Genomic DNA, 26898 nt, shown 5'->3' with positions numbered 1-26898 from the left:
GAACTCAGTTTCCCCTGAAAAGTTGGTCTGATGGAGTGGGGTGCGGGCTTTTCTCTGCAGAGGCTACTCTTAGCTCTTAAGCAATTGTGCAACCATGGCTCTGACCTCAGTGCTGACCTTGATCTCAGTGCTGACCTTGATCTCAGTGCTGACCTTGACCTCAGTGCTGACCTTGACCTCAGTGCTGATCTTGACCTCAGTGCTGACATTGACCTCTGTGCTGATCTTGACCTCAGTGCTGACCTTGACCTCAGTGCTGATCTTGACCTCAGTGCTGACCTTGACCTCAGTGCTGATCTTGACCTCAGTGCTGACCTTGACCTCAGTGCTGATTTTGAACTCAGTGCTGACCTTGAACTCAGTACTGACATTGACCTCTGTGCTGACCTTGACCTCAGTGCTGATCTTGACCTCCATGCTGACCTTGACCTCAGTAATACTTTCCCTTTGTTTGGACACCAGCACTTTCTGCAACTTCAGAAGCACTTCCAAAAGCTCAGCCAGAGCGATGAGACAGAGCTCAGCACACCACTGTCCCCTCCCTTCTCACTCCCACCTCAGTCACATCCCTCCCTGACCACCCCTGACCACCCCACTCCCTTCTGCCAGCCTCACACCTTCCAGAACAAAACTGGCAGATGTGGCTAAGGCATGCACCTGAGGAAAATAAAGACAGCCAAAGTCACCCAATAGTAAGTGGCAGTATCAGGACCCAGATCTAGTTTTCTGGCCACAACTGTAGGCTCACCACAACTATGGGTGGGCCTCCTGGGCCACATCTGAGGTCTCTACCCCACTTGCTTAGCTTCCTCACCATCCAAGCTGGGCCAGCATCTCTGCTCAAAGTGACTGCCGCCTCTCCAAGATTACTGTCCAAGACTCTCGGGTCATGAGCTCACTGTCCTGTCCCGTTTGTTTGCCTATTAGCAGGTGGGACACGGTGGTGCTAGGACAATGTCAGAGGGTGGGTCCCAGGGTCCCACCCAGGGAAGGAAAATCCACAGGAAGCGTGAGAGCCTGGGCCAGGGAACAGAGTGTGCCACTGCTTCAGGGGAGAGAGAGTAAAGAGCCGTGAGTGTGGGGCCTTGAGAGGTGGTGTTGAGGCTTACGGTGCCTTCTGGTGCTGACAAACAGGTGTGTGGAACATGCCAGAGAGTGAAAAACTAGAAAAAGAACTGGGTAGGCCAGGTCTCCGAGGGACAAGGCATGTCCTCTGCCTGCAGCAAAACACACCCTGGACAGGAACCCTGGAGGAAGCCGGCAGAGGAAGGCAGTACTTCTCAGGGTCTCCCCAAGCAAAAGATAAAGAGGCCAGGCTGACTGTGAGACCCTCACCCTCTCCTCTGACCCCAGCATTACCTTTCAGTGCTGGCTCTGGACTCCAGACCCCTGCCTCCCTCGTCTTCCTCAGACTCAGCCATTTTACCTCAGAGTTTTGTAATCCAAAGCTTCCCTCTGCATCGGTATATGTAGCCCAAGTCTGATCTTTCTATTTGGAGTGAGAGGATCCATCTTTTATCACAGAAACAAAACCCAGTGAGAGTCACAGCAAGAAGGCACAGCAGGCCCCTGAGGCTGGGGCTGTGAAGTTTTAGTGTCTTCCCAGATGATGTTTGACTGATTGATGTGGGGCAGCCTCGGTGACAGACTGGCATTCTGTGGACAGTGGTCACAGGCAGCTCAGTAACCTCTGGGCTAACCACGACATGTTCAGCAGCTGCCAGCTCCCACCCTTGGGAGGCACAGTCCTGGGGACTCTCATGAGTGATAAGTGCTGCAGTGACTCCTCTCTGACCCTTGTCCCTCGTGTCCAGGGTGCTGGACAGAGGCCAGTATCAGGCAAACCAGAGATGGTATGTCACAGTTGTACAGTGGCCAAGGCAGAACTTATTTACATGTGCCTCTCCTCATTCCCAGGAAGCACAGACAACAGTGTAAATATAGACAATATAAAACAGCATAGACTTTGAAGAAAAACAAGCCACTATAAAGAAAATACAGTTCAGAGCCAGGCAGATTACAGACACCTGTAATCTCTGCACTTTGGGGGACTGAGGCAGGAGGATTGCTGTGAATTTGAGGCCAGCATAGGCTATCAGTGAATCCAGGCTAGCCTGAGCTACAGACTTAGAAATTGAGACCCTGTCTTAATAGAAAAAAAGATATCCAGAGGGAAGAGGGCACCCCAACCCAGAGGGAAAAGCATAGACCTGCACTGAGGGTCTCTGGGCTCCCTGGCTAGACAGACAGACTAAGCAGTCCTGTGAGAAACCCTGTCTCAAAAAGCAGAGTGGGCGGACCTGAGGAACACCTCCTGAGGATGAACTGCACACACATGCACAGCTTCCTGCTCCTGTTATGCACATAATACACACACACACACACACACACACACACACACACACACACACACACACACCCCGCAAACACATATACATTCATAGCTTCCTGCTCTTGTATATGCAAGCACACACACACACACACACAAGCACAGTTTCCTGTTCTTATGTATGTACATAATACACACACACATACACACAAACACACACACAGCTTCCTGCTCTTATGTGTGCACATAATACACATATACACACACACACAAACACACACACCACAAACACACGCACAGCTTCCTGTTCTTGTGTATGCACATAAAACACACACACCCCACAAACACACATGTCGAGGCCCAGTGTTGGGGTTCAGCTCCGACCTATCGAAGGGTCCCTTGAAGTGGGGAGTGAGGAATTGAGAAATGCTGGATAGGAAATATAGAGGTGGATGAAGAAAAAAGACAGACACAGGATAGCTTTGGGAGGGCCCTGGGTCAATACCCAGCAGCCTCGAGTTTATTTCTAACGGGCTTTTTATACACAGCAAGGGGAGAGGCAAAAGACCTCCCCGTTTCAAGATCAAAGCACAATGTACAGACAAGTGTAGACCCTTCAAAACACCTGGTAACCACACCCCACGACAAAGCATCTTGTGATTAGACCTTGAAGTATAAGACACCTGGTAACCAGGCCTTTGCACCCTACTATGCAGCCTTGGAGAGCAACATAAACTCTGACTCTCTGACCTTGAGTCAAACCGCAAATTGCAATCTTTGTGGGCACACACACACACACACACACACACACACACACACACAGAGCCTCCTGCTCTTGTGTATGCATATTATACACACACACGTGCACACACAAACATACACAAACACACACACATTCACAGCCTACTGCTCTTGTGCATACAACACACACAAACATATACACAGGCAGAGCCTCCTGCTTTCATGTATATGCATACACATGAACACACAGGCACCAAGCCTCCTGTTCATATGTATGCACAGAGCTGAACACATGCATACACACCAGTTTTTCCTTTTCCCATTAACTGTATTTTTATTTTTCAAATAAGCTGCCCATAGGGCCCTGAATATAGAGTATTTTGAATTAAAGGCTCGGCCTTTTGCTCTTTATATGCTTTAAAAAATGTAACCTTTGGTCTAGGTCTGTATAACATTTATTTTTCATGTTTTTTATATTTTTATTATTTTGCTTTTTTGTGACTTTTACCATGTAATTCCTTTAATGTAACTAAATTTATTATTTTAGATTTAAATATCTTTAACTTATGATTTTAAAGTTTCATGGCTTCTGTATTACAATTAGATAGCTAACCTCCTCTCTAAAATTATAATAAAATTCTCCCACTTTCTCTTCTAGAATTATTCATGGATTCACATACATACTATGTTAAATAGTACCATAATATAAACATTAAAATATACAAATACAAAAATAAGAGAACAAATTATATAAACGGATAGTTTATCATAGTTATAAACATATAAATTAATAGTATAAATATAAATTTAACCTTCATAATATGATTGTTTATATATGAATATTAAAACATTTGTCCTTTTTTTTTAAGCATTTATTTGTGTGGAGGTCAGAGGACAACTTGTAGGAGTCAGGTCTCTGCTTCCACCATGTGGGTTCTGGGGATCACACCCAGGTCTTGGGCAAAAGCCTTTGCCTGCAGAACCGTCTTGCAGCCCTGTTCTTCAGTTCACGGATTCAGAGGTTTTACTCCACGGTCTTGGTCACTTGACTCTGTTGCTTAGGGGGATTTGAGGTGGAAAGGCAGCACGGCAGGGAGCATGTGGTAGGCACAAGTCCAAGGGCCCGGGGAGCTCTTCCTGCCCAGGTTCCCAAGTGCTAGAATTACAGGGAGCACCATCGCTCCAGGCGTCTTTTAGACACTGTTTTCTGGCTGTGCCTCACACTTAATGTTCCTTATAAACTTAGGCGTTAACTAGGTTCCAATTTCTTAAGACTCTTTTGCTGTTTTTATTGGGATCGTATTGTTTATAGATCAATTTAAGAGGAAAAGACATCTTTATGATAATGAACCTTCGTAACTGAGAATATGGGCTACTTTAAAAAAAAAAAAAGTAGGGTAGATGATTGTCTCCACCCCCACAGGCAGGCTCCTGTACGTCTTTAGAGTTGTTAGTAATAATTAACAGCTGCCCATGACTCTTCTCTGGATCCCGAACTGTAGGTTCAAGGCCATTGCCAGAGTTCTAAAACACGGAGCGGGTCCTGTACAGTGTAACCATGAAGGAGCTGCCATCAGAGGAACTCGGGAAAACATGCCCTGGCCTCTGGTCTCCAGGTCCCCCCCTGGCCAAACCACACCAGCAGCCATAGCCCCTGGGTCTACTTGTCAGGGGGCTCCTAAGCAGAGAGCAGGTTGGAGGGTATAAACTAAACACAGAGGCAAGCAGGGGCTTATTGACCAAGCACTCAATCTCTGCCCACCGCAGACCAGCACTGAGGCTCCAGAGTTTCTGTGTTGAGTGAGATAAATAGAGTAATTTGGGGGCCCAAAAATAGTCCACAGGAAATGAAGCATAAATGAGCCTTGTACCTGTATAACAACAACAATCACTTTCAGGAGAGGAAGACAGGAGTTCGGGTCATTCAAGGTATAACTCAAAGAGACAGTCTTTCCCCCAAGAGTGGGCCAAGCTCTGAGTGGCCATCTCCCCCTCCCTCCCACCAGCTTCTCCCTGTATGACTGGAAAGAAGAGCCAAAATAATGCCCGTGAGGAACACCGTGTTCAAGTCTTGAGTCTCTTACAGGTGCGGGTTAAAACCTGTCTATTTTTTTTTTCTCAAGCTCCAGTCATGTGGCCACGTTCTAGGGACCTCCATCCCTGGTCCCTAAAGGCACTTTCTAGGGTGTTCCTGGAGCTAAAACAGATTAGTCATGCCCCTTTGTAGCATTTGAGTTAATCTGGTTATCAGAACCCTCCCAAACTAGCCAGCTGGCTTATTACCCATCCAGGTTGTAACTGCCCCAAGCAAGTTCTGCTGAGAAGGAACCCCAGGGACATCTCCAACTAGGGCACCTGTCCAGAGACAAGTCATCAGGCTTATCCAGAAGGGAAGTGTTTCTATAAAATGTTTTAGAGAAGGTGGATTCTGACCTTGGTGGGGGAAATCAAGAATGGGTGGACTGAAGGAGGAGCCACTGTGGATGAAGTTGTACGACAGGTGTCCTGAGGAGAAACTTTCCCATGACTATGCGGCTTACAGGTGAAGTGGGCACTCTACAGAGACATCCTCAGGTTACCTCTTGAGGACTAAAGTCCTCAGACACTGCTCTTTGAATTGGGTGAATCTGGAAGTGGCACCAGCCTATTTGCAAAGCAGGGCATGAACGGTGTGCATGAGAGAGTTTAAATGAAGTCAACAGTGGCAGGTATTCATTGGCTGGGGCCTGTGGGTGAGCTAGGATATGGATATTTACCCTGCACTATTTAGTGACCATGAAAGGACATGATACTGTAAAAATATATGCAAACACTTACGCAAGCCTGGCACTTGGCAAGCCTTTGAGCATGCCAACTGTACAATCATCGCATAGAGATTGATGCCAAGAAAGCTTATATGAATCAATTTTTTAAAATTGGGTATTGGAAGCCGGGCAGTGGTGGCGCACGCCTTTAATCCCAGCACTCGGGAGGCAGAGCCAGGCGGATCTCTGTGAGTTCGAGGCCAGCCTGGGCTACCAAGTGAGTTCCAGGAAAAGGCGCAAAGCTACACAGAGAAACCCTGTCTCGAAAAACAAAAAAAAAAACAAAAAAAAAAAAATTGGGTATTGGAGCTTCTCAACTTATTTAAAAATATTCTGCTGAGGGGGATGAGGGAAAAAGAAGAAATCAAATATGAGATGGGATTTCAAGTGTTTCCATTGTATTAAAAGCCAACATATACTTCTCCTGGCCTGTAAGGCTCCCTCAGTGGACTCCAGAATTCGAAAACTTGAATGTGTGACTATAAGATTTATATGATTTGAGCAGGGTGTGTTGGGGCACATCTGTAATCCTGCCACATGGGAGTCTGGAGCAGGAGAATTTTTCAGGTCTTGGCTAGCCTATGCGGCACAGTGAGACCTTGTTTCAACACACCACCACCAACCAACAAACCTAAAATGCACATTGTTTCTTCTTGCCTCGACTATGATCTTAGTGTCATTTTCCTGGCTCTGTAGTGATGATCTTTCATGTGGTCTTGGTGAATTACCTTGCAATGAAGAGATAAGTTTCAATATTTCATAAATGTGGTGGTTTGCATAATAATGACCCCATGGACTCATGTATTTGAATACTTAATCACTAGTGAGTGACACTATTTGAAAGGATTACAAGGATTAGGAGGTATGACCTTGTTGGAGGAAGTATGTCACTGGGAGTGGGCTTCGAGGTTTCAAAAGCCCAATCCAGGCCCAGTCTTTCTCTCCCTCTCCCTCTCTGTCTGTCTGTCTGTCTCTCTCTGCCTGCAGATCAGGATGTAACTCTCAGGCACCGCTTCAGTTTCATGCAGGCCACCGTGCTCCCTGCCATGGTGATAATGGACTGAGCCTCTGAAACTGTAAACAAGCCCCAATTAAATGCTTTCTTTCCTAAGAGTTACCTTGGTCATGACATCTCTTCACAGCAATAGAACAGTGACTAACCTAATGTGTTAGGTTATTAAAATACAGGGCTTAAGGGCACCGTTAGTGTGTTCTTTCTTAGTCTAAATTAGAATTGCAGCTGAGTGTTCCTAGTGGGAACTGGGTACTGTTGATCAAAAGAAATTACTACCATGCTATTATTCTGAAACAAAATTCAAGATGTGGCTGGGCCTGATAGTGCATAGCTTTAATTACAGCACTAGAGGGCCAGAGGCAGGCAGAGATCTGGGAGTTTGAGACCAGCCTGGTCTACAGATCAAATTCCAAGCCAGCCAGAGTTCCATAGTGAGACCTTGTCTCAAGGAAACAAAACAAAAAACAACCAGGGTTTGGGCTCAGAATATGTGTATGTGAGACCTGCCAAATGTTTACTCCATTCCTTACATTTGTGATAAGAATAATGATAAATATCACATAAGGGCTAGGAGAATGTCCTAAAAACTTTAGAATATTCTTTGACAGCTTTAAAGTACTGCACAAGTGTTAGATGCCTGTTAATTTTTTGTTTGTTTTTTTTTTGGGGGGGGGGTGTTTGTTTGTTGTGTTTTTTGTTGTTTTTGTTTGTTTGTTTTGTTTTGTTTTGAGACAGACTTTCACTGTGTAACAGTCTTGCTGTTCTGGAACTCACTTTGTAGATCAGGCTGGCCTGGAACTCTCAGAGATCCACCTGCCTCTGCCTCCCGAGTGCTGGGATTAAAGGTGAGCACCATCACTTCCTGGCATTGCTTGTTAGTTTTTAAACTCCTGCTGATGAGAACATAGACTAGAGGTGGACGTGTCTGGGCCGTGCCTTTTCGAGGACACGTGAGCTAAGCAGTTCGCTTAGTCCAGAGCCACGGTTTCATTACCCAGGAACCCTCTAGGTCATGACCCTTTCAGAGAAAACTGGAGAGCAAGTGATGAGGTAAACAGTCCTCTCCAAAGGCAGGTGGAGAAGAGGCTAATTCCCGCCTGGCTGAGCTGGAGATGTGTTTTGAAGACACAAAGGAATGAAACGAGAAGTGATAAAGCGTGGCCACTGATTACCAGGATGTGTCAAGAGCACACAGGACTGCTGGTTAGCAGTAATGTCAGACAGGTGTGCAAACCTAATCCAAACACTGATGTAGATATACAAACTACAAATAAACAAATACAGTGTCACTTTCCAAAGCCAGTCTTTTATGCATCCAGTCAGAGTCACTGTTCCCTGAATAGCAGCCCATTGGTCTGCAGTGACCTCTGAGATTATGAAAACAATGGAGTGGCCCTGCACACATGCTTGTCTTTCCATGTGCATTGCTGATGTAAAAGCATTGATTACTAGGGCTGAGGGACTCCAAAGAGGACATCAAGATGGTCACTGATTGGCTCAGACAGTACCAGGAATACCCTAGGCAGATGCTCAGGATTTGATGTGACATTACATAGGATCTGTGGAGTTCCTGGCTCAGCTCTGACTCCTTACAGTTGGGTCCTTTTTCACACACACACACACACCTCACCCCCACTTCCTTCCTTCAAGTGTCATGGATGCACTCAAATCTGTGCAGCTTCCAAGATTCTCAGAAAATCCAATAAGCTCAAAGAAAGCTAGAGTCACAGGCATTGCCTGGCTCCTAAAGAGACCTAAAAAAGAGGAGGGATGAGATGGAAGAAGCCTCCTACCACCCCAGGAACAGCTGGTGCTGGTGAACTGATCCTTTAGTATGGAGAGTCTGAAGGGGCTTGAATGGGAGAGTAGCAGATCTCAGAAAACATGAAGGTCTTCTTGATCACTGAATCCACAGGTCCATCCAAGCAAGGTGCCACCTGGAATTCCATGGGAAATCACCCCCAGATAGATGTCCATCCCTACCAATCCTCAGCTTCACCCAACAGCCAGAGCTAAAATTAGTCACTACCAAATTTCTCGGTGACTCCTAGCCTCGGCATGTCAGAGAGCCTCCAGTTTGGGCTGTGTAGTGGCGTCACTGACCCGAAGGCTATCTTTAAAACTTGGGCCTGCTGCTGTTTGCCTGTGGACAGGGCGCAGAGGTCCTCTAAGCCTTGCTACTCCCAGCTTTAACTTGGAGACAGCCATTGCACTGTCCCCCTAGAGCTGCAGTGAAAGGTAATAAAAAGAATTTGAATCTCCTAGAGCGGTGGGCAACACGCAGGAAGGCCCGAGTCAGTAATGACTCATTTTCCCCCAGAAGTGAAGCAGCAGGAACCTGCAGCCCGGTGTGCTGGGTAAGGAGACAGGGGAATCATCAGTTCATGTGTCTGAAAAACTCCAAGCCGGGTCTGGTTCTAGGTACAGCTTGATTCAGGGACCAGGCTTGTCCTGCATCTCTCATCCCTTCATCGGCATTGGCAGAGTTTCTGGCAGACTGCCTGCCGCTCTTCCATGGAGGCGGGATGGCGTCTGTCCACATACATCTTTATAGACACAATGCAGAGGAGGCCACCCGCCCCTTCTCCCCCAAGCTCAATTGAGGGCCATCACGCTTTGTTCCTGAGCCTGCCACTGAAGTCAGGCACTGTTCCGGCGCGCCTATGGCATTGGGGACACAGCCACAGCTACTGAACCTTGGAGAGAGAGTCAGGGAAGGTTTTGGTGTCACTAGGAGGACAGCAGATGACTGTGAGTGGAAAACTACAATATCCGCAGTACCGCACCACCCACCCCATTTCAGGAGCAACAGGGTGTGATTGCTTTTGATTCCATACTGACTAATTAGGGAGGCTGTGTGTTCAGTCACCACTCACTGCCACTGTTTGTCATAGCATATCCAGGCCTCAAAGGGCTGGATGCAGTTGTGTCAACAGGATCATCTAGCTCAGGTTCCACCAGGATTTGCTCAATAGCCACCCGGAATTCAGAACTTCGTAAATGTTGCAAGTATTTCTAATAGCCGAGCTATTCCCTATGGTGGAAAATTTTATGCAACTGTTCCTTCCTTAAGACTGCAGTAAATATCTTCGTCCTCTTCCCAGTTCCCCCTTTGTTGGTATTTTGTGCTGAACAGTGTCCCTGTCCACAAACTGTCCTGTGCTGGTGCTGGACCAGGTGATTTGTAACCGCGGGGAGTGACCATGTGCTTGCTACACGAAGCTGCTGTAATGGGCACCAGTGAGGACTGCGCGCTTTAAACATACGTTGTCCTTCACAGAGGATGGGCCTGAGGCCCAGAGAGCCTCATCTCATCGCCCCTGTCCCCCGTTCAGTCCCTTCTGTGTCCACATCCCAGAAGTGAGCTCTGGCCCTGCTCAGGAGCCCTCAGGGTCAGTCTGAGCTCACACATACTGGCTCACGGCTGTCCCGTCTGCACAGCTGCACACTCCCGTGATCACGTGATCACGCTGCCTGCTGCCATCTTTTCCTTGTCTCCGAATCCTTCTCCTTAGAGATGTGCAGTGTCAGCCCCTTCCCGTCGGTTGCTGCGTTTTCTTCCTCTCATTCAAACTCCCCTTGAAAACCTCGTCTCACAGAAGCCCCTGTGGCCCAGGCAAGTTCATTCATCCTGGTCACAGCTCCTGTGTGTCAGCCACAGAGTTGGGCTCCAAGGACACAGTTCAGAGTTCTGAGTTTCTCAGAGAATGAACCTCTCTTCATGTACCCTGCCTTCCATCCAACATGACATTTCTCCCTTAGCAGTGCCATTAAAATATCCACCAAGCCAGCTGACCTATCCCTCAGATGACGACTGTCTGAAACACCACTCCATCTATTCTAGGGTAATGCTGGGTTTCAAACCACCAGCGGCGGGAACAAGGCTTAGCATCCTTCAGGAACTAAGCTCTGACCAGAACTCTTGGCTTTGTGTTCTCAGGGGACTGCTGGCTGCTGGCTGCCATCGCCTCCCTCACCTTGAATGAAGAAATCCTGGCTCGGGTTGTGCCTCTAGACCAGAGCTTCCAGGAAAACTATGCTGGTATCTTCCACTTCCAGGTAATTTAAGGGTTGACTTAAGCACCTCCTCACTCAGGCTCAGGGGCTCAAAAGTCCCCTGGTGTGGCTGGGTCCTCAGCTCCTCGGTCCCTGGTGGTTTGTGAGCTCCTGAGATCAGTATTGTTCTGCAGAGGATAATGGGGAAGGAGACAAGATTTTCCCAACCTGCCCACGATGTGGGATGCCATCAGAATGGCTGAGAGTTGTTGGGAGGTAGATCGTGGTGTACAGGAAGTAATGTTTTCAGGAAGTAATCCACAAGTTTTTTTTTTAAAGTTTATTATTTGAGGTTTAAGATAAAGGTTAAAAAAAACTTCCTCCTTTTATGATTGCAAATAAGAAATGATATTTTAAAAAAGAAGAACGTGTGGTTTTGGAGACAAAGACGAGCTTCGCCGTCCTCTCTTGCTTGCTGAGGGGCATGCCTACCATCGGAGACCGAAGAGCATTGTGGGAACGCAGAAGGGGCTGGGCGGGAAAGAGCCGGATGAGGCTGAGGCTGGGGGTCCTCGGGGTCCCAGCGCTGCCCTCTCTTGTCCTCCTCGCCCCGCAGTTCTGGCAATACGGTGAATGGGTGGAGGTGGTGGTGGACGACAGGCTGCCCACCAAGGACGGGGAGCTGCTCTTCGTGCACTCAGCCGAGGGGAGCGAGTTCTGGAGTGCCTTGCTGGAGAAGGCCTATGCCAAGTAAGTAGCCGTGCCCTTCCCAGCACCCCACCCTGCCCCTGCTGCCCCGGACTCCAAAACAGCAGGAGCTATTCGGGGACTGTTTTGAGTAGAAGTTCTGTTCTATAAAAGGATGACTCTGGCCCAAATCGGGCTCTTAATTCAAGGAGGTAATGTGGGCATGGTGCCTGGTCACATGACCTACTGACAAATGGCAGTCATGGCTGTATTTAACCACGTGAACCAGAACATTCTGGGGCTGACTGCTCTGGCCTTGGGGGGGGAACTCTGCTTCTTTGGTGGACCCCACTGCATTTTATCCACTAAAAAGAACAAAAGTCTTGCCAATGGGCAAAAAACTACCCATTGCAGAGGGAGGGACATTGTGGAAACTCACCCAGAACCAATCACCTGGCTGGTAAAAATGGTTTCCCAGTTCCAACCCTAGCTCCAACCCTAGCTCCGTCTCCCCCAGCTTGCCCAGAGTTGAGCTGGACCCACCCAGGGTGTCAGCCCTCTGCAGAGGGGCCTCGGCGGCTGGTCCTAGCGGGACCCCTGCTTTAGGACGAGCTAGTTTTCACAGCTGGTGGGTTTAGAATCCTCACAGCCCTAGGCTAAAAAGGGACGGGGAGGCTTCATGTCCTCAGCCAAGAGGACTTGGGGCCTAGAGCTCAAGAACCGATGGAGAAGCCCATAGGAGTGACCACAGGAACCCACAGTGTGCGTCTCAGGGAAGCTGGGTCCGTTACTGAAGTGTCTTTTTAAGCACTTAACTGTCAAACAGCCAATTAGGCAACCTCCCTTTGTGTCAGTGGCAGAGTCAATGCCAGAGGCTGGGTCAGAGCATCACTGAGTCCTTCCAAGTCCAGGGTTCTGTACAATTTTGGAAACATGTCATAGCCACGGAGGAAAAGTAATGAGGGAGCGAGCTAGTTCCTGGGAACCCCACGTTGGACGCAAAGACAAGGAGAATGAAAGCAGAGGATCCCATGAGCTCCCATGAGGGGGAACCTGGGTTGGAGTGGGGTGGCACTTTCTGGGATGAGGGCACACGGTCAGCAGCATCAAGGGCAGTGAGAGGCAGCAAGCGTTCCCCTCCTCCAGGATCAATGGGTGCTATGAGGCCCTCTCAGGTGGCGCCACCACGGAGGGCTTTGAAGACTTCACAGGGGGCATTGCTGAGTGGTATGAGTTGAAGAGACCTCCCCCCGACTTGTTCAGGATCATCCAGAAGGCTCTGCAGAAAGGCTCTCTGCTTGGCTGCTCCATCGATGTAAGTCCCCACCGCCCTCTGCGGTCGCCCAAGGGAAGCCCTGACAGCACCCAGGAGCTCATTAAGAACATTAGTGCATCCCTGGTTCGCCGTGCTGCTCATCACTTGAAGCCAGGGGTTGCTAGGCAATAGCCAGGCTGTCTGGAGGTGCATTTGGTATAGAGACGGTGGTGCCTCCAGCCCTTCGGTCCCCAGCCCATTTTCCATTCTAACTCTGCTCTGAATCACCCCACTCACAAAACCCAGCTTCCAGAAAAGCACCCCAACCCCCTGTTTGAGCAGCCCAGGAGCTTCTCACTCTGCACTGGTGCCCCTGGGTCCTGGAGAAGACTTCAGAGAGTACCAGAAGGAATTGTTCCCCCAAAATAGCTTTGCAGGCAAACCTCAACAGGGAGATGGGAAATGGGCGTGGTCCAGGCCCCAGGAGTTTCCCAAGGCTGTGCCCAAAAGGTGGGAAAGAAGGGGTTTTGAGGAATTAACAATCAATATGCTGATTGTGAAGTGAGGTTGGAGATAAAAACTGCCATCCTGTGCAGCTGAGCTGGGCGGGGTAGGGGTGGGAGACCAGAGCATCTTGGCCACAGATGCCCGCGGGGTGTCTTCATTAGGGCCCCCACGAGCCCTTGTCTCGAAGGTGAGCCCCTTCACGCCATCCCCATCCAGAAGATGGAGGGGGTGGAGGGGGGGTGCGCCAATCAGCACTGAAAGTGGCACGGGGCTCCTCCAGGTGGCGGGGTGAATGCGCGGAGTTCCCCAGGTTGGGCCCCCGTGCCTTACGCATTCCCTCGGGCGGTTTGTATTAGAGCTGGAGCAGCTGCTGACTGTGTTTGCAGATCACCAGTGCTGCGGATTCGGAGGCCGTTACGTACCAGAAGTTGGTGAAAGGACATGCGTACTCCGTCACCGGAGCCGAGGAGGTACTGGCCCTCGGGGAGGATTGAGTCCCTCCCCCACCCCCGCCCCTCCGCCCCCCAACACGTGGCTGTCCAGGGTGGAGCCTCCAGGCCCGCATCAGCCCGGCGCGCGCTGCCCCCTGCTGGCCACAGCGGCGGCTGCAGGCGTTCTTATATTCCGAGAGAGTTACAGACGTAAATCTCTGAATCAGCTTTTAAAACAAAATCCGGACACAGCACTTTGCATCTGTATGGTCTTTTATACTCTTCAAAATACTGTTAGTGGGCGTGGTGCCTCCTATCTGCAATCCTAGCCTCTGTCTCCCGTGTGCTGGGATTTTTTTTAAGATTTATTTTTATGTGTATTTCGGCATTGCTAAGTTTTGCCACACATGCTATCTCCATATATATGCATGGCTGTTTTTTTCCGAGCCATTTACAAGTAGGCTGCAGGTATGGTGGCATGGGCCTGTAGTCCCAGTTACTTCAGAAGAGGAGAAGGAGGGTCACTTGAGTCCATGTGTTCAGGGCCAGCCTGGGTAACCTACCTTGTCTTTAAAAAAAAAAAAAAAAATTCCCAAACTGGATCTTCCTTTTCATCCGACACCTTTAAGCAGGTGAGAAAGCTTCTCTGGGAGCCCAAAATACCTCCTATTTCAGTTAGTTAATTGAGATTTAGCCCTAACGCCCCAAACAGACACCAGGGCAGGCCAGGCTGTTTATGCCTCAAGCTGTGGCAAGGATTAAAGGAAAAGGTCCAGCCCTCCAAAAGCCACTCCTGGGAGCTTTAATTCTCATTTTCATTGGTTTATTCATTTAGTTTTTGCTTTGGAGAGGTGGTCTTGTTTGCTTTGTTTTGTTTTATTGAGATAGAGTCTCACTACGTAGCTCTGGCTTCCCTGGAACTTGGGGTGAGGCTTCCTGGGTGCCTGGGGTTTAGTTCTCATTTTCCAAACCTGGGCAGCAGTGAGGATCTGGGGGCCAAGCCCCATCCAGCTTCTGTTAGCCCCCTCCACCCACTTGACTCATGCTGAAGCAGGGTGTGGGTCCAAGACCCTCAGCCTGTCTCTCCTTGGATCCTGCAGGTTGAAAGCTCAGGAAGCCTGCAGAAATTGATCCGAATCCGGAATCCCTGGGGACAAGTGGAGTGGACCGGAAAATGGAATGACAAGTGAGAAGCACTGGGTGGGCCGGGGTGTGGGGTGGGCCGGGGCGTGGGGTGGGCCGGGGTGCAGAGGTGGGCTGGGGTACCGGGTGTGCCGGGGCGCCGGTGGGCCGGGGTGCAGAGGTGGGCTGGGGTGCGGGGTGTGCCGGGGCGCAGGTGGGCCGGGGCGTGGGGTGGGCCGGGGCGCGGTGTGGGCCAGATTATGAGCGTTCCACTAGGACCTGTTGAAACCCAGAGAGGAGGCACTGTGTGCACTACCAAGTGAGGTTCCAAGGTCACTTGCTAGTCACACCAAGTGGGTCCCAGGGCTGTGGCCCTTTAAAGGGTTTTGTAAACAGGACACTGCTCCCAGCACTGGGGTGCTCTGACCAGGCCCAGGCCTCCAGTGGAGCACATTCTTTCCTACTGCACGGTCTGTCCTTTTCCAGCTCAAACTCACTCTGCGGCTGTGCCCTCTGGGGGAAATGCCCCCCGTAGGCTGGGGGGTTGGCTTAGCAGGTACAGGTGCGTGGCACCAAGCCTGATGACGTAAGTTTGATCCCAGGGACCCAAGCGGAGGAATGGGAGAACCAGCTACCACAAGTTATCCTCTGACCTCCACAAAGGCACCATGGCATGAGCATGCCATCACCTACTGGCATATGTGAGCACACACACACATATACACACACACTGGCATGTGTGAGCACACACACACACACACTGGCATATGTGAACACACACACACACACAGACACACACACACACTGGCGTATGTGAGCACACACACAGACACACACACCACATACACACACTGGCATATGTGAGCACACACACACACACACAGACACACAGATACACAGATACGCTCACACACACAAGGTAAATAAATACATGTAAAACAGAAGAAACAGTTAAGAAAAGGCACCCTCCTCCTAATAGCACTTCCATTTCAAGGACATGAACTTGGTGCCAAGGGCAGAGAGGTGCCTGTTGATCTCCGGAGCTTGCGGGTAGCTGTTAGGCTTCAACCCTCAGGGGAAAATGCTCCGCTGAGCCTCTCCTCTGGGTCCCCCACACACCCTTTCCCAGCTGCACACCTCCACCCCTTTTCTGGCGTGTTCTAGGCAGCAGAGGAACACCTCTGGGCAGGCTTCCTTCCAGGTTGGCTCGGGGGGGGGGGGGGTGTTCCCTTGGTGGATTTCCAGTTGCCCCTAAAAGAGCTGCCAGGAGCATCTCACCTGGAGCAGGCGATGTTCCTTCGTCCCTTCATGATGGGCCTTGCTCATTTTCTATTCTTCTGTCCACCATCTTCCAGGAGAGCATGACCTCTTGCTCGCCGTACAGCGGTCTGTGCTTGGTGTTTCTCAGTGGGGTCTGGTCCAGGTGGGATGAGCCCCTCCTTCCAGAGGCCTGGGCCCTCAGTAGGGAGAGGGGGTGTGCTCCGCTCCTCAGCATTTGGGGACCGTGGAGAGAAACGGCCATCGTCACACACCCATTCCTAAGGCCTCCTATTGCTTTGCTTTCCAGCTGCCCCAGCTGGAACACGGTTGACCCAGACGTGAGGGCAAGGCTAACGGAACGGCAGGAGGACGGAGAATTCTGGTAAGGCAGTGAAGGCTCCAGGGGAAGAGCCCCACCCCAGCACTCTTCCACAGGAAAGTTGCCAACCAGGGCATCCACCAGAAATGCGTTCAGCGTGTTGAGGGCATGTGGCATGGTGCCCTGGCAGGGTGTTGTACTTCTGTAATCTAGACATTGAGGCGGGGGCTCTCAAATTGGAGACCAAGCTGCTTAGCCTAGGCTATCTAGCAAGAACTTGTTTCCAAAAACAGAAGATAAAAAAAATCCTCCATGAGATCCCGAACAACTTTTAAATCTCTTCAATTTGTCCGTCTCCACAGTGGGGTTGACACTCTGAGCAACGTCACAAGGGTTGAGAGGGATTCCTTCAGTAATGTTCAGACCCCAAGAGAAAACAATGAGAGAGATGAGGCCTTTCTTCCCACTAGTCTAAAGAGATATCCCAGCTCATCAAGAAACCAACTCCGAGGTGAAGGGATGACTTGGTGGTTAGGAGTCATCTAACTCTCTGCTCATGCAGACCTGAGTGCAGTTCCCAGCCCCACGTGGTAGCTCACAGCTGCCTGTAACTCTAGTTTCAGGGGATCTGGCCTCCTCAGGCTCCGGCATGTATGGTGCACGTAAACTCACGCAAGCATACACACATACTATACATAAAAGACGTCTTTCAAAGAGAGAAACCGGTTCCTTAGTAAACAGAGAAGGACCCTTGTGTGCATCGCCCCACACAGCACCTTTCAGTGGTTTCTGTTTACCCTAAGAGCACCTATGTTGTCTCAGTTGATATTTGTTAGTGGCTTTCATTTCACATCTGAGAGCTCTGGGATGTAAAGAGAGCTCACCTATTTGCTCAAAGTCACCTGCTTAGAAAGTGGCAGCTACAGGACTAGATTTGGGGCCTTCTGAGTCTGTGGCTCTACTGCCCACCACTGGGTCTCCCGCAGCTCCTAGTCTGAGCAGGTAGAGGGCCAAGGCTGGCTCCGTGTCTTCTGTAACTCGGGACACACCGTCTCTGCTTTGCCAGGATGTCCTTCAGTGACTTCCTGAGGCACTATTCTCGCCTGGAGATCTGCAACCTGACCCCTGACACCCTCACCTGTGACTCCTACAAGAAGTGGAAACTCACCAAGATGGACGGGAACTGGAGGCGAGGCTCCACGGCAGGGGGCTGCAGGAACTACCCAAGTAAGGGTCGTGGCCATGTGAGGCTGCAGCCATGGCATCCTACCCTGACAGATAGGCCACGTCAGGGGAGTTGGCTGCCGCTCACGCAGGCCTTCACGCTTTCTTCAGCATCAGCCTTGGTCTCACATCTTTTTCTGTTTTCTCAGTCATGCTACTTCCTGCATTCATTTGCTGTGATAAATTTCAGCTCTAGATCCTCTGGTGCCTGAATCTTCGTCTGGCTTATGGGGGCAGCGCTAAGTCCCAGTTCATAGCTAGCTACCCTAGGCCCTCACGCACTGCATCCATGGGGTGGGCACACCAGCTCATCATTGCCGTCTTCTACCCTCTTATGTGTCAAGTTCACTTAGAAAACGTGGACGGCCAGGAGGTGGTGGTCTGTGTAAGCGGAAGTTACTGTTCCGCCAGCAACTCCCAAATACCCAGCAGCCGCTTCCCAAATAATTGATTCGGAGGCTTAATATTACTTATAAATGCTCAGTCGGGAATCCCAGCACCTGAGAGGCAGAAGCAGGCAGATCTCTGAGTTTGAGGCCAGCCTGGTCTATAGAGTGAGTTCAGGACAGCCAGGGCTACACAGAGAAACCCTGTCTCAAAAATACAGACAGAAAGGATAGAAGGAAGGAAGGAAGGAAAGAAGGAGGGAGGGAGGGAATGTCGCCTGAGCCCAGCTCACATGGGGAGAGACTCTCTCCTCTGCCCCGCTGTGTTGACCCCCATGGTTCCGTCGTCATCTCCATGGCTCAGGCATGCTCCACTCTTCTTCCCCTGGGAACTGTCTGGTTTGGATGACCTCTCCAGTCATAGGGTAGGGCATACATGGAGTCCCGGGAACTCTCCCAAAGAGCACCATCTGTGTATGGATCTTCTTGATAAACTTATTCCCATTCCATCTTGAAGGTGATGGGACTGAAACAAAGGACAAGTGGCTGGTCCAAGGCCACAGAGCTTTCTGGGACCTGAACCCAGGCAGTATGGTTATGGAGTCACTCTTAGTCTGGCAGCAGGCCGTGGTCATACTCTGTTACGGATGGGGAAACTGAGGCTCTACTCACTGAGCAAATAGACTGTGACTAGCTGTCCAGTCCCTCCAGTTGCAGCATGCTGTTACCAAGTTCTGGAGGACACTACTGGGAAGCCCCTCTGCCACCACAAAAACAGCCTGTACTTATTAGATGAGGGGGTCAGGAGACACTCTCTCAAGGACCTTTGAGTGAAGGCTCTTGGCCTTGTGGGACGCTCGCCCTCAACAGTACTTATTCAGGGCCACTGAGGTAGCCTAGAAGCTTTGTACGTAAATGAGTGTGTGTGGACACAACTGGATTTACGGAAGCAGTGGTGCCAGCCATGGCTGTCAGCTCTGCTAGACCACGCTTCTGATGGCATGAGGGACAGGAGGCACTTGGTGTAATTACCTCAAACAGGAGTGACTCAGTGCCTTCCTGAGATGGGTCTTGGAAGTGGGGGTGTTAGAGGCACCATGAGAGTGAGCAAGAGACAGAGATGAGATGAGACAAGAGACTAAAGTAGTACACAGGCTATCCCTGGCCTCTGCATTCACCACGGGGTAGGGGCAAAGGACAGCCACAGTGTGGGTGTCCTTAGGGAGCACCAAGACAAGCCAACCGAAGGGCAAAATAGAACTCCAGGGGGGGAAATTCCTGATTCCGGTCCTTCTGAGATTCAGAGTGTGTCAGGAGCCCAGCAGCCTTCCATTTCTCTGACTAGCAGGGGATAAGCCTTTGGGAAGACTTCACAGTTGGGGTAAGGATATAACTCAGATGCTAGAGTCATTACCCAGCATGCACAGAGCCCTGGGTTCATTCTCTAGTACTAGCAATCCCTGCACTGAGGAGGTGGAGTCAGGAGGATCAGAAGTTCGAGGTCACCCTCAGAGACATAGCAAGTTGAGCTATATGAACCCTTGTTCCAGAAGGAGAGAACAGAGGAAGCCATTTCCTCCTGAAAGGTGCAGATCTGCCTCTATAGCCCACCTCTCTCAGTAGCCACTCCGCCGGCCAGGGGCTTCAGCTGGCCTCTACTCGGCTTCCCCATCTCCACTTTTCTCATCCTTGTCCCAACACCTTAGCCCTAAGGCCGGGGCCCACCCCAGTTCCCAGCTTCTGGGCCTTTCTTCAGGGCTGGGCTCGTCTGTCCCTGTTGCACAGATACCTTCTGGATGAACCCTCAGTACCTAATCAAGCTGGAGGAAGAAGATGAGGACGATGAGGACGGGGAGAGAGGCTGCACCTTCCTGGTGGGCCTCATCCAGAAGCACCGGCGGCGGCAGAGGAAGATGGGCGAGGACATGCACACCATTGGCTTCGGCATCTATGAGGTACGGGCCGAGGATGGGGCGGCGGCACTCTACCTCCCCTTCCTTTCTCCCGGTCTCGCCCGCACAGACCCCAGAGGCAGGACTTGGAATAAGACAGAGGACAGGCAAGGTGACCAGGCCAAAGTAAAGACGCCAGCAGGGCCAGACTCGGCTGACACAAGGTCTGCACAGCTGTGTGTGTCTCCGAGGACCTCCTGGCCCTTCCCTGGGCCTCCATAGCTACCCTCCTAGGAGTTCTGTGCTTGGAAAAGACCGCTATGTCCCTTTTCACATCCCTTAGTCCTGGAATTCTGGTTAGCCCAGCAAACTCCAAAGAACAGAAAAGACTTAAGCTAGAACAGAATATTCTAGAGCACACCAGAAGCATTGTGAGGCCAGGGTTGAGCCAACAGGCCCTAATGGTCAAAGCCCAGCCAAGGACTTTGGCCTGGATGGGAGAGAGCCCAGGACAGGCTAAAGAAGAGTCATTATGCTCCCCTGGGGTCTGCTGGCTGCAGCCCGGCTCTCACAAACCCCTCACTGTCCACAGAGCCTTCTCTCATTCTAAGCCAAAGGAAAGCCACGCCTGCTCAACTGTGCCAGTGGGCAGCCTTGCCATGGCCGTCTCCCTTCTTCAAGCTGAGGGCTAGGGCCAGGAGACCTGACTCCATGTCGGGGCTCTGCTGCACAGAACATGGCCTTGGGTGGCAGGAGATGAGTGCAGCATGCAAGACCTCAGGGTAGCTGCAGAGGTGCCTTTTTGTTTAGTGAGTGCAATCTGGCAATTTGCTGGACTCTTCCTGGTTCTGCGAGCCGCCCCATCATTCCCTCAGCCCCGTGTTTAGCGAGATCACCTGGGTAGCCTGAACACGGCTTTGGGAAATGGCAGACATTACCAAGCTGGATTTCTGCCCACCAACTCCAAGCACACTCCTAGCACACTGGAAACCCAGACTAGGTGTCAGGGAGAAGGCTCAACTACTGTGCTCAGCACTGGCAACGTGGCTGCTTCTGATTGGCTACTTGTCTGAGCCCCATCCACCAGCCTGAGAAACGGAGTGGGATGAAACCCATCAGTTGTGCAGTGTACATAGTCCCTGGACTCTCAGTCTCTGAAATGGAAGCTGAGGACTTCAGATCTGGGCTGAATCACTCAGAAAGGCAAAGTGAATTGTGCCCACTCACACACGCACTTGGGAGTCCAGTCATGGGCTTTCAGAGTTGGACAGGATGCTGGCAGTTGTCAGTCCCATTTGAAATGTAAGAAAACTAAGGTCAGTGAGAGAATGTGGCGTAGTGGAGGAAATACGTTCATTCTTGATGGGGCTGGCCTGGCCTGTTGCTTCCTCCAGCTGCACCCAGCCTACTTTCCCTGAGTGAGAGATGGGTGTGGGCTTGAACACAGCTACCTGGTGACCTAAAACAAGTCACCACATGTCTCCAGGCCCATTCACCACATCACCAAGTCCTAAGAAGATTTTTTTTTTCTTCCAATGTGGCCAAAGTACTTTAAGTTGCTTGAAAAATAATTTCCGTGTTGACCTAGTTCATCACCCTGGGGCTGCAGAGAAAAGCGCACAACCAAGAGTCAGTCACCATGCTGGTGTGTTCATTACCCCCAATCTGAATCAGGTCTCCTTTATTTTTCAGGTTCCAGAGGAGGTACGTCCGGCACATGTCAGCCCCCAACCCCAGGGCTCCAGCTGCCAACACGATTGAGGCTTAGCCTGCCTGAACTCAGGGAGTAGCGGGGGCTTGGGAGGAGCTGGTGGCCGAGGGGTGAGCCCTTGTCCCCTCTGAGCCCTGTGGGGGTGGCTCCAGTCCTGGATCCCCGCTGGACTAAGCTCAGGACATCTATCTAGAGAGTTCATCGGTGCTTTCTGCTTCCCCGCGGCCCTTGAGAAGCTGCACAGAGTTTGGCTGTGGTGGCAGCCCTGCTGCTCTTGGACTGTGTGGCTCTGAGAACAAGCAGGGAGGGGCAGGGGAGGATGAAGGCCACACTGTCCTGGACCCAACTCCCAGGCTAGGTGACCCTGTACACATGACATATTCTCTCTGAGATTTCGTTTCTTTTCCGGTATAAATGGGGAGCCATCACCTCCCTGGGCACTGTAGGCATGAACTGAGTTATAGGTCACAGTTAACAGTAATAAGATGCATAACAGCCGGGTGACTCAAAATGCCAGGTATTAAATGACTCACCCATGGGCATCCTGCTTTCACCAATGGACAGTTCAGTTTTATTGAATACTACCTTAGGAGTTGTGGGCCCAGCCTTGAGTGAGAGCTGGGCCCCTTTCTCCTCCCCCAATCTCGTCTTAACTTTTATCAGTGTGTGAAATACAACCCCGAAGTGACCTGGGTCCTTTGTGAGGGAGGGGCCTCTAGCATCCCGAGAGTCAGTTAAAAGCAAGGTGGATGGGAGAGGGGACCTCCCGTCACACCTGGTCACATCTGAGCTCCGTACGAGTCATGTGTTGTTTGGGGTGTAGATTTTGCTTCTCATCGAAAGCGAACCAGGCACTGTCCCCATCATCCCTTCGTCTGGTTTCTTTGTTGACTCATCAGCTAACAGGGCAGACGAACATCCACCTCGGCAAGAACTTCTTCCTCACAACCAGAGCCCGGGAGCGGTCAGACACCTTCATCAACCTCCGGGAGGTACTCAACCGCTTCAAGCTGCCCCCGGGGGAGTATGTCGTGGTTCCCTCCACCTTCGAGCCCCACAAGGATGGCGATTTCTGCATCCGGGTCTTCTCAGAGAAGAAGGCTGACTACCAGTAGGTCCTGCCACCTCTCCTTGTCCCCGGCCCTGGCCGGCCCGTCTTTTCTCTTCCGGTCGGAGTAGGGATAGGTGAAGTGGCGCACTCTAAGGGATCTACTCCAGGAAGCAAAGGCGGAAAAATCATGCAGGATGTGTTCAGTTGGGACAGGGTAGCTGGGGGAGTGTGTAGCTTGCAGCCCAGTTTCACAGCGCACCTCTGAATTACCCAGGGTTAATACCATTCTAATGACCTGTGTGCACCCTCTAGGAGCCCGTACTCTGCTTAACCCCTGCTTTCCCAGGCCATGGGGAACTGACAGTGTTGATAGCCCGTGCATCCAGGACTTTCTGTGTCCGTCAGGAAGTCTCTGGCGGAGGCTTTTAGGCAGATGTCACAAGTTCCTGCCATTATCCCTGTGACTCACAGGAGCTTCTGACACATCTGTCACTGGGTCAGTCATTTCGCCAGCAGACAGAACCAACCCTGGACAGTATAAGCTGAAAGGCTGTGAGGACCTCAGCACTGATGGCTGGGACTAGGGACAAGATGAGAAGGACAGGAACAAGGGTGTTCTGGAGGACCATGGTTGGGACAACCTGTGCTAGAGACCCAAAAGCCCCGTAGATATGGTCTATGGAGTAGGCATAGGCCAGTCCCCAGTCATTACCCCCTGTGACAGGGAAGAGGTAGTGGGAGAGACCAGGAAACCTTTGCTTCAAACAACACATGCCAGAGAAAGAGTTTCAGTGCCCGACAGCTGTGAACTAGTAAATGTCACTGGAGTGTGACTGTGGCTCCCTGCCATGACAGGCTCTCTTGTTTCTTGTTTGTTGAAGCGTGCTGCAGGGAAGGGGCCCACTGGGTCATCTCCTGGCGGGGGTGCGGGGGTGCGGGGGGGGGGGGGCGTGTCGGGGTCAGTGTGTCCAACTTAGTCACCACTGATGAGATGGGGACAAGCCCGAATATCATTGTGATGCCATTGCTCTTGGTCAAACTCTATCCTCCCCTGCTAACCACAAGCCTGTCCAAGGGAAGTGTCAACCCCCTCTGCTTGACCCAGGGTGAGCTGTCTGCCCTTCAAAGCTGTCACCCTGACCCAGAATAGCCAACCTTCTATCCCAGTGAGCAGTACTTAGAAGTCCCTTTACCCTCTTTTGAAGCTGAAACCTAGTTTAAGATTTCAGGCACCCAATGAAGGCCCTCCTAGGCGTAAGTACCCTCACTGAGGGACTAGCTTATGTAAGGGGCTGTGTGAGAGCAAGCTTACTTTGCTAGCAGACTCTCTATGGCTTGCTCCAACTCAACATGGGACAAAGAGAGGTTCATGTGGGCAAGTCTCACCATGAAAGTCTTCCCGTGGCAAAGAGAGTTTTAGATGGAACTTCAATGTTGTCCTCTGAGGCTGGGGATGTAGCTCATTGGCAGGGTGCTTGAACAAAACAAAGTCCAGCTGGAAGTGAGCCCACAGAGCCCTTACCCTCCACACAGGAAGACTGTGCTGTTCGATAAAGACCCCCAAACCAACAGAGTATCTCTGTCTCAGCTTCTACTGCCAAGGGGCTGTGCTATCACAGAAACTCAAGGTGCAGGGATCCTCTCTCCTACAGCATGCTGGGTTTAAACACTGATGTTCTAGTTTATAGGGTGACTTTTGCAGTGTTTCTTGTTCACCCTCCCCAGCCTTCTAATAACAAAATTTCCTTCTGTTTGCAGAGCTGTGGATGATGAAATAGAGGCCAACATTGAAGAGGTATTTCTTCCTTATCTCTCTAGTTCTAGCCATTCTAATGGACACAGAATGCAGGAGAGCAAAAACATGGCGGGGGCCTGGGCGCTGCTTGGACTGTGGGAGCAGGGTTTGAAAGCCAGGCTGTAGATAGTCTCTTGTCCATTAAAGCCCAGTTTATCCACATGCAGCAGGCGTGAGGCTGGTGGGGAAGGACAAAACACCAATGCTGCATTGAGCAGGCTGGGTTCTGGTGACTCCTCTTGCTCAACCTCACTTTTATCATCTATAAAATGGACTCAAAGGATAACAGAACTCCCAAGTTTCTGAGAGTTCTAAGAATGATTCTCTCATTGGATCATTGTTGCTGAAGCCTGGTGCTTGCCATATGTACCCAGTGGGACACCAAATGGTTTGTCATTGACCAAACTGTTCCACAGCATTCCCCTTGGTTCCTGTTGGAGTAGGCCATACAAGGTCATTTTAGTTAAACATTAAAGATACTTGGAATTACAGGAAGTTAAAGCATAACCTCCCCTGCCATGTGCTTTCCACTCCCTCTCATGGGCTTTAGCCAAAAGAAACAAAACAAAACAAAACTTGAGCTGGGCATGGTGGTGCACATCTGTAATCTCGGCCCCGCAGAGGTAGAAGCCAGATGATAAGGAGTTCAAAGAATCCTTAGCTATGTAGTGAGTTCAAAGCCACCCTGGACTGCATGAGACCCTGTCTCGTGAAGGAAAAAAATTCTTAAAAGATAAGTGTGGTGACACATACCTGTCATCCCAACACTCGGGAGCTGAGACAAGGATCAGGAGTTCAAGGCCATCCCCAACTACATAAGGAATTTAGGGCCAGCCTGTGTTATATGAGACCTTGTCTCCAAACAAAACAAAATATATAATTCTTCACACTGCCATGCATCATAAGCCCGGTATCCCTAGAATTCTGGCCTGAGGGACAGGAAGACTCTGGAAGTTGGGGGGTTGGGGGAGGGGCTGCCATGGGAGGGCACCTTGCTGTCCATCTGCAGTTTAGCCCACTTCTGTTTCTGTGCTCCACCTTCTAGATCGAAGCCAACGAGGAGGACATTGACGATGGGTTCAGAAGGCTGTTTGCTCAGCTGGCGGGGGAGGTAGGTGTCACCCAAATTCTGCTGACATAAAGGAAAAGCGGTGTTCCTGGAGGAGACTTCAGTTTAAGCGGGGAGGAAACAAACCAGGCAAAAGCAGAGGAATTTTGGTCATCGCTCAGACCCTTAGCTCAACACCGATTGCTCACATCCTCTCAAGCCCTGTGCTGGCTCCCAGGGCCTCTTCTGTTCAGGTCAGCCCTGGCTCTGCTCTTCCTTCAGATTCTTGGCTCACTCTGAGGTTGTTTTATTTCCTCTGTCCCATGCCAACTGAGACATGAAACATGACTCCCGGTCTTGACCCCCGTAAACATACCTGAGATGGAAGGGTCCCGTTCCTCCAAAATGTAAGCAGATTATACCAAAGCATTACTTTTCTTTTTCTCCCTTTCTGCCCAGCAACCCCAGAAGCAAAGTGTCCTTCTCCATTGTGTAGCTCTCTAGTGTTACCATGACACCCGTCTCCTGCCTAGCCACAGACTCATCAAAGGACTTAGGCAGATGCTTTGCGGTACCAGCTGTGTTCCCCATTTCCCAAGGGGAGGGGCCTCAGAGAAACGTACTCTCTCCGCACACACACACACACGCCCCTCTATGCACACCCTGGGCCTTGTCCAGGTTACACAGATTATACAAGTACACCTAAGTGAGCAGAGGTAGCTGGACCACTTCTGAGAAGCCCTGGCAAATGACCCCGGAGAAAGGCTGAGCCATCTCAAAGATGGCCAAACTTAAGCAGTTTCAGGAAGCCCAGGATCTGAGCTGCAGAGGGTGGAGAAGGGCTGCTAGGTAGGAGGGATGGTGTGGGAGAATTAGGGTGAGGAACACCAGGAACGTGTTTCCCACCATACAGAAAGGGTGACTAAAGGGTGACACTCCACCTAGTGTGTGCCCTACATCATAACAGTCTGTTAAACACAAGCCAAGGCACTACTTCCGGTAGGCTGGGGACAGTGGAACCAACATCACTTGGGGCATTAGCAATATAAACAAGATCCATCTAAGATGTTCACCGTGGTTCACCCAGCTCCCACAGGGAGCCCATAATGATGGTCTGGTCCTTTGTCCACAGGATGCGGAGATCTCTGCCTTTGAGCTGCAGACCATCTTGAGAAGAGTTCTAGCCAGGCGTAAGTGTCCCCTTTCCAAGTCCCTCATCATACTCGTACCCCTGCGGACATGAGGGGGCACGGGACTTCAGGCGTAAGTGTCCCCTTTCCAAGTCCCTCATCATACTCTTACCCCTGTGGACATGAGGGGGCACG

General features: G+C 50.7%; 1 protein-coding gene across 1 annotated transcript in view; it reads left to right on the top strand.

Moving 5' to 3' along the window:
- Positions 1-26898, top strand: part of Capn2 (calpain 2) — a 57009-nt gene that overhangs the window by 19894 nt on the left and 10217 nt on the right. The window contains exons 3-15 of the mRNA XM_052737863.1: positions 10830-10948; positions 11502-11635; positions 12719-12887; positions 13721-13804; positions 14866-14951; positions 16455-16529; positions 17533-17693; positions 19862-20031; positions 21661-21672; positions 22579-22790; positions 24489-24525; positions 25571-25636; positions 26706-26763. Of these exons, the coding sequence (XP_052593823.1) occupies positions 10830-10948; positions 11502-11635; positions 12719-12887; positions 13721-13804; positions 14866-14951; positions 16455-16529; positions 17533-17693; positions 19862-20031; positions 21661-21672; positions 22579-22790; positions 24489-24525; positions 25571-25636; positions 26706-26763 (1383 nt within the window). The remainder of the gene's footprint in view (positions 1-10829; positions 10949-11501; positions 11636-12718; positions 12888-13720; positions 13805-14865; positions 14952-16454; positions 16530-17532; positions 17694-19861; positions 20032-21660; positions 21673-22578; positions 22791-24488; positions 24526-25570; positions 25637-26705; positions 26764-26898) is intronic.

Source organism: Peromyscus californicus, unplaced genomic scaffold (genome assembly GCF_007827085.1).
Source record: "Peromyscus californicus insignis strain IS unplaced genomic scaffold, ASM782708v3 Scaffold_14__1_contigs__length_90479793_seg_2, whole genome shotgun sequence".
Classification (NCBI taxonomy): Eukaryota; Metazoa; Chordata; class Mammalia; order Rodentia; family Cricetidae; genus Peromyscus; species Peromyscus californicus.
This window is presented reverse-complemented; position numbering and strand designations above follow the sequence as displayed.